The sequence below is a fragment of the Quercus robur genome, chromosome 8, assembly GCF_932294415.1.
Source record: "Quercus robur chromosome 8, dhQueRobu3.1, whole genome shotgun sequence".
Classification (NCBI taxonomy): domain Eukaryota; kingdom Viridiplantae; phylum Streptophyta; class Magnoliopsida; order Fagales; family Fagaceae; genus Quercus; species Quercus robur.
The window spans coordinates 14,850,997-14,866,203 of record NC_065541.1 but is presented as its reverse complement, the minus strand read 5'-3'; the positions used below and the strand labels follow the sequence as shown (position 1 = coordinate 14,866,203).

The following is a 15,207-nucleotide window of genomic DNA, read 5'->3' as shown; positions in this document are numbered from 1 at the left end:
TTTTTTTTTTTTGTGGTGATGATAAGATTAGTGAACAATTTTGAACAGTATATTCTTAAGTATTTTTGTATTATTTGACTTGAATTGCCTAGAGCTTTGTAGCTCAACTAGCATATTCCAATGTTATTAATAGAGACATATAAGGATTAAATTCCGTCACCCCCAACTATCATTGAATATATATATAAAGATTAGGTTGTGTAAATTTAAGTTTTTTTTTTTTTTTGTTGTTGTTGTTGTTGCTGTTGTTGTTGTTGTTGTTGTTGTTGTTGTTGTCGTCAATAATTTGATAGTTACAATGGGGGTCACTTGCTAAGTATGAAATTGAGCAAGTTCCATTCAGTTTGCCTTTATCATTTCCCTCTACATCAATGAATATGATTGATGGACTTAAACCATCTTGTAAATAAATATTTGAATTGTTTCTTTGTGATTGGTGACACATCAATATATAAGCTCAACGTAGTAAAACTTGTAATACTCGCAGCATTACTCCTAAGTTATAGTGGAAAGCTCTAAGGAAGTCCTAGTGTGACTAGGAAACTTCATTCGTGTTAAGCATGCAATTAGGCTAAAAAATAGGAAATTTCACCCAAAAAAAACTCTTAAACAAATCTTAATTTATACCATTCCATATAAGGGCTCAATTTTGACTACTCTTAAAAACTTTTCAAAATAAGGAATGAGGCTTTATTTTTAAAAAAACGTGAAATTCTAAAAATCATATCATCTATATATATATAAAACCGAAGCCTTTGCTGGCACCACAATTTTTCACGTTAGCACAATATTTAAAAAATAAAAAATAAATAAAAATTATAACTCCTCAAAACCCTAGCAACCTTACCTCTCTCTCAAGTTAAGAAATATAAAGCCACGGTTTCTGCAAACTCTCTCTTTCTTCAAACGTAGGAAGCCCTAAAGCATTCAAGATCTACAAAACCCTAGCAACCTTACCCCTCTCTCAAGTTAAGAAATATAAAGTCACGGTTTCTGCAGACTCTCTTTCTCCAGACGTAGGAAGCCCTAAAGCATTCAAGATCTACAATGCACGGTATAGATTTTAGCTTATAAAGTTCAATTTTTGTAAGGTTAGTTTTGTTTATATATTAATTAATACATAGTACTTTGTTCACCATTGAATAGTTATATAATCAATTTCCAATTCAGTGTTCAAGAATTAAACCAAAATTCTAACTGTGCTATCATAAAATATTATTATTAGTATGAATTTTATGGAGTTGCGGTGTTCAAGAATTAAACCAAAATTCTTTTAAATTATCTATAATATTTTGTCCTCTGAAAATTTTATCTCTTTGATTTTAGTATATTGTGTTTCTTAAGCTATAGAGAGATTTTCTTTGATTTCTGCAAACTCTCTCTCTCTCCAGATGTAGGAAGCCCTAAACGCACGGTATAGCATTCAAGATCTACAACTCACAGTATAGATTTTAGCTTATAAAGTTCAGCTTTTGTAAGGTTAGTTTGTTTATATATTTAGTCCTTATGTTTAGGTTTAGGTTTAGGTTTTAAGAGATTTATATATTACTACTATGAGGCTGAATTTCCCGTGACATCAGTTTTATGTTTTTTTTTTTTTTTTTTTAATTTGTTTTATGTAAGGTTAGTTTGTTTACATCAGTTCTTTATCTCAAAGATAAGACTTTTATTTCTACCGCAAGAACTATTTAGGTATGTATCTCTTGCAAGCACACATGAACTTAAATTGTCTTTTAATATATGCATGCTTTATTATTTTCTAATAGTTTTCCTGTGCATCGCACGGGTTAGCGACTAGTATTATATATAATAAAAGTTGGGTTTAGATGCCGTGGTTGCGCCAAGTGGCTTCACCAAATTGCAGAAAGTTTATTAAACTTTTAGAATTTTAAAGAACTAAAAAGGAATAGTATACTAGCAAGACTCTAATTCATTCTTATCATTAAGTAGTTTATCTCAAAAAAAAAAAAAAAAAAAAAAACTATCATTAAGTAGTTTATCTAAGAAAAAAAAACTATCACCTACTTCATGTAACTATCATTAAGTAGTTTATCTAAGGAAAAAAAAAAAAAAAAAAACTACTTCTTCTTTTTTGTATTAACTTAAACGTAAACAAAATAAGTAAATAAATAAATAATCTAACAACAATCTAGCTAATAACGTTAACTATTTTTTTGGAATAAAATATACCTAAACTTCATGATTGGGTAAGCTCCTTTTTCTTTTTGTTCGTATCAAGTTATCAACTTCTTCACAACTTAAAATTATCTAATATAAAAGTGAGGGTATACTATCATGACTCTAATTCATTCTTATCATTAAGTAGTTTATCTCAAAAAAAAAAAAAAAAAATTCTTCATGTTAACTTTAACATAAACAAAAAAAAAAAAAAAATCTAATAACAATCTTGCTTACGCTACTTATGTACTTGAAGTTTGGATTAGTGAGAATTACAATGTGCGTGGGATGGATATGCAATACACGGGCCGTGTGCAAGTCAACTTTGTGCAACAATAGCTAAGGTTATAAAAGCACACATTTCCAGTTTCGGCACAAAAGCAAAGTGCCAAACCTCAAAACATTCAAATAGCGTTTTATAATCTTATTCCAATACCGTGAACTCTTCGACTTCCTCTCTCTCTCTCTTCCCCGAACAACAACAAGAAGAAGAACAGAAGAAAAATTATAGGGCAAAAATCTAAATAAAGCTGTAAGCAAGGTTTCTGTTTTCTGTTTATTCCTTGGCTGCTTTTGGATTCTTCAATAACACATTAGGCCTTTATTACTATTTTGGTTTTTCGTTTTCTGTTTTGAAAACTCTTCCCTTAAAAGTTTAAAATAGCTAAGGTTGTTTTTTGGTGGTTTAGAAAAATGAAGGAGAATATTGGTCACAAACAATCAAAACCGAACCCACCGCACCATTGAACGATGATTGGAGAGCTCAACTTACACCTACTATTAGACACAAAATTGTCAATAAATTGTAATTTTCTTCCTTCACACTAAATTTCTTATTTTTATTATCATATTTAATTTCTTAATCTTTATTCTCAGTCTTTTTTTTTTAATCCAAAAAAGGAAAAAAGAAAGTGATTGATGAATGTTTATTTATTTGTTGTTCTGTCAAAATTCATATATATTGCATTCAATAAGAGTGTGATTGCCTAGGCTTCATTTATTTATTTATTTATTTTCTTTATACTTTTAAAAATATCTTTTTTATTTAGGCCAAAAATGATTTTAGTACTTCACTAAAGTTTAAAGCTATTGTTTTTAGTTCCTAAAAAACTTAAAAAGTGATTGATATTAATTACGATTTATTTTTAGTCCCCATGGAGCATTTTTAGTTTGACCACGTCATCTGAGGGCTTAAACATAATCACTCTAATCTTTACTGACTAAACATGTATTTAAGCCATTAATTGATAAACGTGTGTGTGTTTAAGAATTGATGTATGGTTGTGTCTGTGTCATATTTGTATGGTTCATGATATAGGTCTCATTGTGTGGGGTCTTACAAATAGCAACACTCTTTATAGATTTTATGGAATCACTTCCATTTCGTCCATAATTTTTTGTATTTCGTTTAGTTATTAATAATCTACAATATTAATAAAAGTTTATTACTCATGAAAAAAAATGATGTTTTAGGTATAATTTAAGACCTAAAATAGTGACATACTCTTAATTAATACTTTTAAAAGAACAAATTTTGATGAGTGAATCATTTGTTTACTCCAATTTTTTTTTTCCATGAAATTGAATAGGTTTTGTGTATTTTTTGTCTTTTGTTTAACTTTATTTTTTAAAAGTTTTATCCAATTTATATGGTTGTAATTTGAGAATCAATCATTAAATATGCTTAGACATGATTTTTGTGTGTGTGTTATGACACGGGTTCAATGGTGAAATGTTACTTTCATCCTCGCAATTTTGATTTAGAGAACAATCTTCTTTTTAGCTTATTATTAAGCATATATTAATATAAATTTGATGACTTTTATCAATCATTAAATTTTCTATTATTTTGTATATCATTAAATTTTAATAATAGTATTTTTTTTTTTTTTAGCTTTAAGAATTGTTACAGATTGCATACTTATATTACAGGTACTCGATGTTTTATGATCAAAGTTCCATTGGATGCAACCTACCCTAAAGATATGTGCTACCCCTTCCCCCAAATCTCAAGAAATTAGCATTTAGCTATAATTTTTTTTTTAAAAAAAAACACACTTCCTATATATGAAAAAATATATATTCTATAAGTTTATGACAAAACCGTGCAACGCACGGGTCTTTAACTAGTAAACATAAAAATTTAAACCTTAAATTTTTGCCTACCTCAACAAGAAATTAAAAGATACATTGCCTTGCTCATACTTGATACAAAAAACCTATCCCTCAATATTAATAATTTCAATCTTCAAGTACAACATAATTGCAACCTATATTATCATTTAAATATTTTGTTTGATCTTATAAAAAAAAACTATATACACATATTTAGTTTGATTCTGGGATGACTTCTAACTCTTGAATTAGATGCCTTGTAGGCATACTTTCATTAACTCTTCTTGAGCTTGTAGAGGCAAAGGGATTAGGAGGTATGGTTAATTTATCTCCTTTTCCCTCCAACATTTGAACCACACTTTTCACGGAAGGACGATCTGTTGGGTACCACTGGATGCACCAAAGTCCCACAATTGCTAATTTTTTTGCAAGTTTAGCATCTCCACTATCCTCAACATAGACTCGTAGGTCTTCCTTTTGCTCTAATAGATTATAGATCCGATTTGGGAAATATATTTGGCTAGTGGTCTCCATGTTTACATCAAAATTTTTCCTCCCTCCAACCATTTCAAGCAACACTATTCCAAAACTATAAATATCTGATTTGTAAGATACTTTCCCAAAATTCCTAGAGAACACTTCAGGCGCAATGTAACCTATGGTCCCCCTAGCTGTGGTCATGGACACTGCACTCTGATCCTTTGCACACAACTTGGCTAGACCAAAATCAGAAATTTTTGGATTGAAATTTTGATCTAGCAAAATATTATGAGGTTTAATATCAAAATGGAGAATTTGCTGATCACATCCTTGGTGAAGATATTCAATTCCTTTTGCTATGCCAAGAGCAATGTCATGTAGTTTTTCCCAACCCAGGAAACTGTTAGAATCTACTGGGGAAATGAATTTATCTAGTGAATCATTTGGTAAGAACTCATAAACTAGAGCTCTTCTAAATCCATCAGCACAAAAGCCAACCAAGCGAACCACATTAACATGGTGAATTTTACCCATTGTTCCCACTTCATTTATGAATTCTTCCCCATCTCCCGTGAAAATGTTCAAGATCTTCACGGCAACATGGATTTCGCTAGAAAGCTTTCCTTTGAACACTGTTCCATAGGCTCCTTGACCTAATTTCTCTGATAATTGATTTGTAATCCTTTTAATATCGGCATATGAGTACCTTGTGGGCTTGATAGCTTTGTAATCCTCCAAAAACTTTTCAATCCTTGCTTGATTTTCCTTTTCTGTTTTGTCATAGCGATAGACATGGTATAATGCATAGACCACTAGTGCCAAAAGAAATGGCCCCAAGATGGAAACTGCATGTTAAACATTAATTCGTGAGTCATGAAAACTAAAAATATATACAATATATCTTACAAATGACCGATGGACAACTCACCAGTAGTCACTATTTTTGTTGATCTACCTGTAAAATATTTTAACATAATCAGCTTCTAATTACACCTATTAGAAAACAAAAGATAATTGTGTAAAATTTTATTACTATTAATTAGCAAGGTTATTTTGCATTCAGAGCTTGTGTCCAAGCTTGACCTTCTAACAGATCTAATGTGCATAGCTTCGGTTTTCCCTCAATTAGTCAATTACCACACTTAAGCTCATTTATTAGTTAGTACTACTTGGGAGTATAACTGGTACTTTATCTTCTAACATAGTAGCATGCTTTATTAATTAAATTCATGGTAAATCTTAAATTCAGGGTAAATCTTACATTAATGTGAAGGAGGGAATATCACGTCATTATAATCCTTGAGTGCATCATAATTTTCTTCGAGACACTACCCTAGTTCTGAAATAATGTTCTTTTGGTTGGAAAAACAACACTTAAATGGATGGATACAGGAAATTACAGTTGCAGAGCATTTATAAATAACTAAACTTGATCAAATCAATACATGTAGGCTTTAAACGTGAAGAACTTGTGGTGATAATAAAAGTGGAAATTGGGAAGAATACAATACCTTTGTTTCCGTAGGGGTTGAAGCACTCAATGTTGAAATCAGTGCTATTATTCTTAAATCTACATTTCTCGCCTTTCACTTCACAGTCTCTGCACTTTGGTTCGGACCATGTCAATTCAAGAGAATGAGAATCCCATTCCCATATATGATATGGGACCGACGAAACGGTATACATCTTTGTACATGATAATATGGGGAATTCGTCGATGTAATCATCCGAAAGAAAAGCATAAACTGAGGTTGAAAATCTACTAAGACAATTGATCAGACGGTAATTATATGTATCTGTTTCAGACGTACAATTGAAAAGGGCATAGTCTTCAAGAATATTTTCTGTTTTGAACTGGAAAGGCGAGGAAGATAAATTGAGTCCCCGGATTTTCAGCGGAAAGCAATTATCTGAGTCAGTAACTTGAATTAACTGAGATTGGTAATCAATGTGTTTAACAAAGACTTTTACTGAAGTAGGCAGCTCGAGCACCGTTTCATGTTTATCAGAGCAGTAGAGATCAAAGCCAGGATAGCCACACTGCTGGTCTGGCTGCCTGTCTTTGAGTCTGAAAGGAAATCGGATGTCTGGGCCATGGTGTCCACACCTATTGTGGCCTTCTCCAAGGTCTACGATGAAAAGCACAAACAATAGGAAGGAAGAGAAAACCTTATTTCCTTGGGAAATATCCATATCCGTGGTCTGGAAAACTCTCAATCTCCAAAATTTCTAAACCAACTTATTTTTTTCACTTGCCCTTTTTTCCTAGGAGACGAGGGTGAAATTTCATGGATATGGCCATGAAATTTGCCGAAGTCACCTCTTATTCAGGGGTCAACTGTGGGCTACTTCTGGGGGACTTCCTAAGGCCAGATATATATATAGTTTTAGTACCATGAAAGAACCTAGAAGTCTACAACACAACTTTATTGAAAATTTAACTTATATAATAATATTTTTTTTACATAAGAATTTTGTAAAATTTTATATTTAGCTTGGTCCCTCCGAAAAAAATGCTTGGCCCCGTCACTAATTATGTCCAAGTGTGTGTGAAAGAGTGTTGTAATAGTATTATTGATTTTTTATTCACTTTGTTTGGATATTGTTTATTTTGCTGAAACTAAAAATTTATTACTGAAAGTACTGTAAATAAAGGTAAAAGTTAATTGAAATAGTATAATGGGGCTCATGAATAATACCAAAAATTATAATGAGGCCCATGAATAGTAGCAAAAATAAACTGAATAGTGAAATAATTTATAATTTTAATCCACATCCAAATGCAGACTAAACTTATTTATGAATACCACTCCTTTCTATCCTCTTAAAATTATTTATTTATTATAAAAATATTTAAATTTTAAGAGAACATCATTTAATATAAGTATATAACATGTTTAAATAGCAACAAAAAAAAAAAAAAAAAAAGAAGTAAAATTTTGAAAATATTCCCAATTTTAATAGAGAGAATAAATGAAGAATACTATTAACTGTTCATGTAAAATATAAATCTAAAATGTTTTAGAGTTTTTTTTTTTTTTTTTTTTTTTTTTTTTTTTTTTTTTTTTTTTTTGAGAATCTAAAATGTATTGGAGTTAAGCGCATTATCTTCTTCCATAGACCATGCTAAAAGATAAAATATATTTAAGATAAAATAAAGTTTATAGCAGAACTTCCATTAAAAAATAAAATGAAGTTTGACTACAATTTTGGCCCTTTTAACATTACAACAACTTTTTTTGAGAGAAACATTACAACAACAACAATATTATTATTATTACAACTTGACAAATACAAGCCAAGGTGGCGATTTTTTATGTCCATGGTTGTGTTGAGTCTTAGTGATTATATAGGACTTAGTTCGCTGACTCTGGATTGCTCTCATACCTAGTGAACTTTCATTGCTTATATATTATATAGTAAAAGTTGAGCTTAGAAGCCGTGGTTATGTTAAATGGTTTTATCAAATTGTAGAATTTTTTTTAGATTAAAAAAATAGATTAAATTTTTTTTGTTTTGTTTGTTCTTATCTTCTTCTCCTATAATTTCTAAATTGATAAAAATCTTAATTTGATCACAATCCAAATTCTTCATCTAATCATTTTCTTATTATAATTTATAAGTTGATAAAAAATATCAATTTGACTACCATCTAAAATCTTCAACTAATCCTTTTATATATATATATATATATATATTATATTACTACATATAAAAAAGAGAAGCAAAATTGTATACGTAAGAATAAAACACCAAGGTAGTACACATAAAAGAAAAAAGAAACTTCTTTTAGTGTTTAAATAATACATTGATCTTATCTTTGTCTCTTATAATTTTTAAATTGATAAAAATCTTCACACTACCACAAATTAGATTAACATTAAACTTTTAGTTCATATCAACTTCTTTAATGTGGAGTGTATATATATCAAATAATTTATAATGAATACCTACCATACGGTTTTTTTTCCTCTATTCTTCTCTTCTTCTACTACAACCTTGCTAGTATGTATTTGTTTTCTCTAATTATTTTTTTCCATTAAATTGAATAGGTTTTGTGTATTTTTTTTGTCTTTTGTTTAACCTAATTTGCTTAAGTTTTATCCAATTTATATGATAATGGCTTAAGAATCAATCATTAAATATGTTTAGACATGATTTTTTAAATTATTTTGTGTTTTATGACATGGATTCCAATAGTAATATGTTGCTTTCATCCTCTCAACTTTGATTTAGAAAACAATCTTCTTTTTAGCTTATTAATTACTGAGCATGTTTTGATATAAATGTGGTGATAAATTGTTCATAACAATTTTTTTTTTCCTAATTGAAATAGCTTTAGCTAACTATTAGAGTTGTACACTAAGTCTGTCCACTTAGTTTTTTATTATTTATTTATCAATCATTAAATATGGTTTGACATGATTTTTATCAATTATTAAATTTTCTAATAAAGAACAATTACAAACAAGGACAAGGATACACCAAAAATATAGTGTACAAAGAGCATTCAACATATTTTACAAGTTAATTAATTATTCCAATTATGCAAAGGTTCAACTGTATCACAAAAATAAAATACAATGGAAAGTAAATTGGATACATACAATATAGTTATAAATATAAAACCTTAACTGGAAAAACCTTATGGATGATATGTATCTTACCACTAAATTGAAGAATTCACTAAGACAAAATGGAAGTTTACAATACAAAATATCATAATCTTGGTATTGCTTTTGTACCCCTTATCTAAGGCCCAAGACCAGTTTAAAGCCCAATCAGATATCAAATTGACTTGAGGATTGTTAAATGGAAAATATAATCTTTAAAATGAGCAAAAAAATATTTTTGGAAATAAAATGACCAAAGTGGCCCTCGGCCCATGTACGTAAGCAGCGGCCTACGTAAAGGGTGCCAAAGCATGTGTACGTAGGCACACTCCTATCTACGCACCTAGGGTTTCAGAAACATAAAAAAGGCAGGTTTTCTACAATAATAGCTAAGGTTTGGAATGAATCCCACATTGTCTAGGAGCCGTTCCAAACCCCATTTTTTCCACTATATAAAGCCTTACATGGTACATTTTCAAGACACACTGAGAAATCCCACGGGAAACCTAAGATTCACTAGAAAATAGTGAATCAAAATGGAGTTTTTCACAAAATACCCTCAAGTTAATTTTATTTGGTTGGGACCTATTCTGGGTCCAATCCTTTTAGTTTAACGTTGCTAATCGCTTGTTTAATGACTTGTGATAGATTTGACTGAGGGGAACAGTCAAAATCAAGCTTGTAAAGCTTCATATTTGAGGTATAGAGTCCAACCCTTTCTTTTTATTTCTTTCTCTTTTCTACTTTTCCTTTTACGTTTTGATCTTGTTTTCTGCTTAGTTTATGTTTATGTATGTCTGTTTAGATTAGGTTTACGTTTTTGTATGCTTAAAATGTATGTTAGGTTGTTAGAATTTCCATTTTGAGGTTCTACCCTATTTTTGTGTTGTAAGATTTTCTAGGCAAGGACTTGTGTATGCATAATCTTGCTTGTGCACGTAGGCTTGATTATGCGTACGCAGGCCTGTTCTTGCGTGCATGAGCCTCTACCTAGAAGCCCTAATTTTTATTTGTTTGATTTGCTTTTGCTTTCACATATTGTCCTGTTTAGTTCCTTTTCTGTGTTTTTACGCTTCTAAAGTCTCTATTTCACATATTTGTTTGTTTATTTGCTATCATATGTTTAGATTAGGGTTTCTTAGTTTTAATGCCATGCCATTCATTTCCATGTCCATGCATTAATGCAATAGGTGCTGAGTTGCTACAAGGTAAGCAAAAGGTAAGTCATGCATTGGTAAAAACATGCATTTGATGATGTATGTCGTTTGAATGTTTGTTTTATGTCCAATTGTATGCTTTATATGATTTTGTAATTTTCATGATGCCTTGCTACCACAATTGGGTTGCTCCCTTGTTTTAAGATGTATAATAGGGTTTCACACACTAGAGTTTCTCATATGCGTTTGGGTTTTGGCTCTTTTTTGTTTAAAGGTAGATATCTATGTGTTTAGGGATAAATGATGCCATGTTGTATGCTTAGATATATGCTAGTGTGTGTGTGAGTATATATATAAGTATTGAAAATGTTTTTAATGAGGTTAAGACTTAAGACACAATGATGGGAGGCTAATCTTAGGGTTGGGCAATCTTGGGTGTCTAACACCTTCCCAAGAGCATACCTAAACTCTAAACCCATATCTTTGGTAATAAGATCAAAAGGTCATTCCTCAAGAGGACGCTATATATATGGTTCGTAGATCATTGCAAAAACTAGGTGGCGACTCCCCCCTTCTGCCCACACTACATGTAATACAACTTTCTCACATGATTACATGTAATTCCAACTCAGTTAGACTCTTCTATCTTGTGAATCTCTTTGATGATGAAGTGATATTCAATCTATGTCTAACTTATCACAATAATATCTTAGTCTTGTTTGAGAACTTCATTGAGAACACTTCTTGATCTTCAATTTATTTTCGAAGATGATGTTTGATATAGACCCTTGGAGCACACTTGTCCTCTTTGTAGAGTGTTCCCTTATGTTTATGATGACCTAGTATGTCTTTAAATATATTTTGGGACCCCAATGCGTGGATCCTTAAGTCTCTGGTCATGATCATAGGTCGCAGACTGAAAAGACAATTTGCACAAGCCTAGATCAGTCGATTGGAATTGAAGTTGGACTTGAGGCAATAGAAACTTCAAATTATGAGTAGTTCATTGTCTTCAATGTATATCTTCAAACACTTATATGACACTAAAATTTATAACTCAATTATATTTGAAAAAAGGTTTTGGTTATGAATTTTGCTAACACACGATACATTTGACCTTAATTAGTTGTATTTATAATTTGGGTTTTATGGGAGTTTCTTTTGTATCACTTATGTAAATCTTTGTGTTTCTTGGGTAATTTTCTTTTCTATTTTTCATAAACCCACTATTATTTGGTTACCCAAATGGCAAATAGGAATCAAAACTTTTGCTATCTTAACCATCCCCTTTGTCACATGTTAAAAATGCTTTGATATTATGTTAAATAAATTGGAGGTTATAAAAGAATGTGACTAGAAGCATAAAAGTGAAGAAGAAAGAACACAAGAGAATTACATAGTTCAACATGACAACCCATGTTACACCAAGTAAAATTGGGTTTGGGTATTAGGCTAATATTTCTAAGAAGTACATATTCCATTTGAGTGCTCTTGGCAGTTGGTGTTAAATTGAATAGAGCTTGCAGGAGTAGCAGAAGATGCAGTTGCTAATACAAGAGATGCTAAACTACAGTCGTATAGTATCAGTTTTGTATAAACCGTGCGTTTATCTATACTACTATTTAAGGGACAACCCCCGTTTGGACCAGATTTTTTTGTGTTCCAAAATACCTCTACAACCAACGTTTAAGTAAGGGCAAAACTTGAGAATAACAAAGTAAAAAGATATCTTTAACTCTCACCTAAAACATTCCCTACAAAATAGGATCACTCTCCCACTAAGACACTTCTTCAAAACAACTTTATGTTTGTTATTATTTTTTTTTCCTTTTAAAAAAAGTTATCTTCAAATCAATTTTTTTTCTTAAACATCCTCAAGTTTATTGAAAAAAAAAAAAAAAAAAAAAAAACCACGTTTCTATCAAAAAAAGTTATCTACCCTGTTATTAAGGTTTATCCTTTATTTTTAATTTTTTTTTTTTTTGGTTATCTATTTCATTTTTCTTTTAAACCCATGTCTAACTTCCCCTAAGTTGGTTATTTTATTTTATTTTTTCACTCTTTTTTTCGTTCTCTTTCTTTCTTTCTTTCTTTTTTTTTTATTTTTTTTTTTGAATTCTCGTGTTTTATTTATTAATTAAGAAGTTAGTTGTTTTAGCTGACATATGTCATTTTATGATTTGTTCCATAGTTAGTGGGAAGTTAGTTAAGTATTCCTAATTTACCGCTCTCTGTAATTTGGTACATATAATTAAGCAAAATCTTCTGCAATCTAATTAATTAATCAGCATTTTTACAATTTACAAATCTCCCAAAGCTTCTATGTTCTCTCTCGGTACTTAACCTCCTTTTTTAATTTAACTTGTAACTTCGAAATCAAGACGCATGCATGTGCTTGCTTGGTAGAGTGTTTAATTTAACCAACTTTCAAATAAAAAATAAAAACTTTAAAAATCAAGATATATTTGCATACGGATGTGTTTAAATTTATTAACTAGTTAAATTTCAAAATCAAGATGTATGCGTCTACGTTGATAACTTCTTGTCGGTGTTGGTGTTAGGGAACTTGTCCCTCGTTGAGATTGAACACTCTTTACCTCCATTTTTAATTTAACTTGTAACTTCGAAATCAAGACGCATGCATGTGCTTGCTTGGCAGAGTGTTTAATTTAACCAACTTTCAAATAAAAAATAAAAACTTTAAAAATCATGACGTATGTGCATACGGACGTGTTTAAATTTATTAACTAGTTAAATTTTAAAATCAAGATGTATGTGCCTACGTTGATAACTTCTTGTCGGTGTTGGAGTTAGGGATCCTATCCCTCATTGAAATTGAACACTCTTTACCTCCATTTGTAATTTAACTTGTAACTTCGAAATCAAGACGCATGCATGTGCTTGCTTGGCAGAGTGTTTAATTTAACCAACTTTCAAATAAAAAATAAAAACTTTAAAAATCATGACGTATGTGCATACGGACGTGTTTAAATTTATTAACTAGTTAAATTTTAAAATCAAGATGTATGTGCCTACGTTGATAACTTCTTGTCGGTGTTGGAGTTAGGGATCCTGTCCCTCATTGAAATTGAACACTCTTTACCTCCATTTGTAATTTAACTTGTAACTTCGAAATCAAGACGCATGCATGTGCTTGCTTGGTAGAGTGTTTAATTTAACCAACTTTCAAATAAAAAATAAAAACTTTAAAAATCATGATGTATGTGCATACAGATGTGTTTAAATTTATTAACTAATTAAATTTCAAAATCAAGATGTATGCGTCTACGTTGATAACTTCTTATCGGTGTTGGTGTTAGGGAACTTGTCCCTCGTTGAAATTGAACACTCTTTACCTCCATTTTTAATTTAACTTGTAACTTCGAAATCAAGACGCATGCATGTGCTTGCTTGGCAGAGTGTTTAATTTAACCAACTTTCAAATAAAAAATAAAAACTTTAAAAATCATGACGTATGTTCATACGGACGTGTTTAAATTTATTAACTAGTTAAATTTCAAAATCAAGATGTATGTGCCTACGTTGATAACTTCTTGTCGGTGTTGGTGTTAGGGATCCTATCCCTCATTGAAATTGAACACTCTTTACCTCCATTTTTAATTTAACTTGTAACTTCAAAATCAAGACGCATGCATGTGCTTGCTTGGCAGAATATTTAATTTAACCAACTTTCAAATAAAAAATAAAAACTTTAAAAATCATGATGTATGTGCATACAGACGTGTTTAAATTTATTAACTAGTTAAATTTCAAAATCAAGACATATGTGCCTACGTTGATAACTTCTTGTCGGTGTTGGTGTTAGGGATCCTATCCCTCATTGAAATTGAACACTCTTTACCTCCATTTTTAATTTAACTTGTAACTTCGAAATCAAGATGCATGCATGTGCTTGCTTGGCAGAGTGTTTAATTTAACCAGCTTTCAAATAAAAAATAAAAACTTTAAAAATCATGATGTATGTGCATGCAGACGTGTTTAAATTTATTAACTAGTTAAATTTCAAAATCAAGATGTATGTGCCTACGTTGATAACTTCTTGTCGGTGTTGGTGTTAGGGATCCTATCCCTCATTCAAATTGAACACTCTTTACCTCCATTTTTAATTTAACTTGTAACTTCGAAATCAAGACGCATGCATGTGCTTGCTTGGCAGAGTATTTAATTTAAGCAACTTTGAAATAAAAAATAAAAACTTTAAAAATCATGATGTATGTGCATACGGACTTGTTTAAATTTATTAACTAGTTAAATTTCAAAATCAAGATGTATGTGCCTACGTTGATAACTTCTTGTCGGTGTTGGTGTTAGGGATCTTGTCCCTCATTGAAATTGAACACTCTTTACCTCCATTTTTAATTTAACTTGTAACTTCGAAATCAAGACGCATGCATGTGCTTGCTTGGCAGAGTGTTTAATTTAACCAACTTTCAAATAAAAAATAAAAACTTTAAAAATCATGACATTTGTGCATACAGCTGTGTTTAAATTTATTAACTAGTTAAATTTCAAAATCAAGACGTATGTGCCTACGTTGATAACTTCTTGTCGGTGTGGTGTTAGGGACCCTGTCCCTCGTTGAAATTGAACACTGTTTTTTTCTCTCTTTAATTAATTTCCTAAATTTTATTTTTCTACTATTT

The 15,207-nt window shown here is 30.5% G+C and overlaps 1 protein-coding gene across 2 annotated transcripts; it reads right to left on the bottom strand.

Annotated features, from left to right (window-relative positions):
- Positions 1 to 4,354: 4,354 nt before the first annotated feature.
- LOC126694739 (rust resistance kinase Lr10-like) lies at positions 4,355 to 7,145 on the bottom strand. Of its 2 annotated transcripts, XM_050391235.1 has the most exons (3): positions 6,285 to 7,145; positions 5,702 to 5,728; positions 4,355 to 5,618 (listed from the first exon to the last, which is right to left on the bottom strand). In XM_050391235.1, exons 1-3 carry the CDS (start codon positions 6,964 to 6,966, stop codon positions 4,507 to 4,509), a joined length of 1,821 nt encoding a protein of 606 aa, XP_050247192.1. In that variant the 5' UTR covers positions 6,967 to 7,145; the 3' UTR covers positions 4,355 to 4,506. The 2 variants fall into 2 exon arrangements, with proteins under 2 accessions (XP_050247192.1, XP_050247193.1); XM_050391236.1 differs by lacking the exon at positions 5,702 to 5,728.
- Positions 7,146 to 15,207: the final 8,062 nt, after the last annotated feature.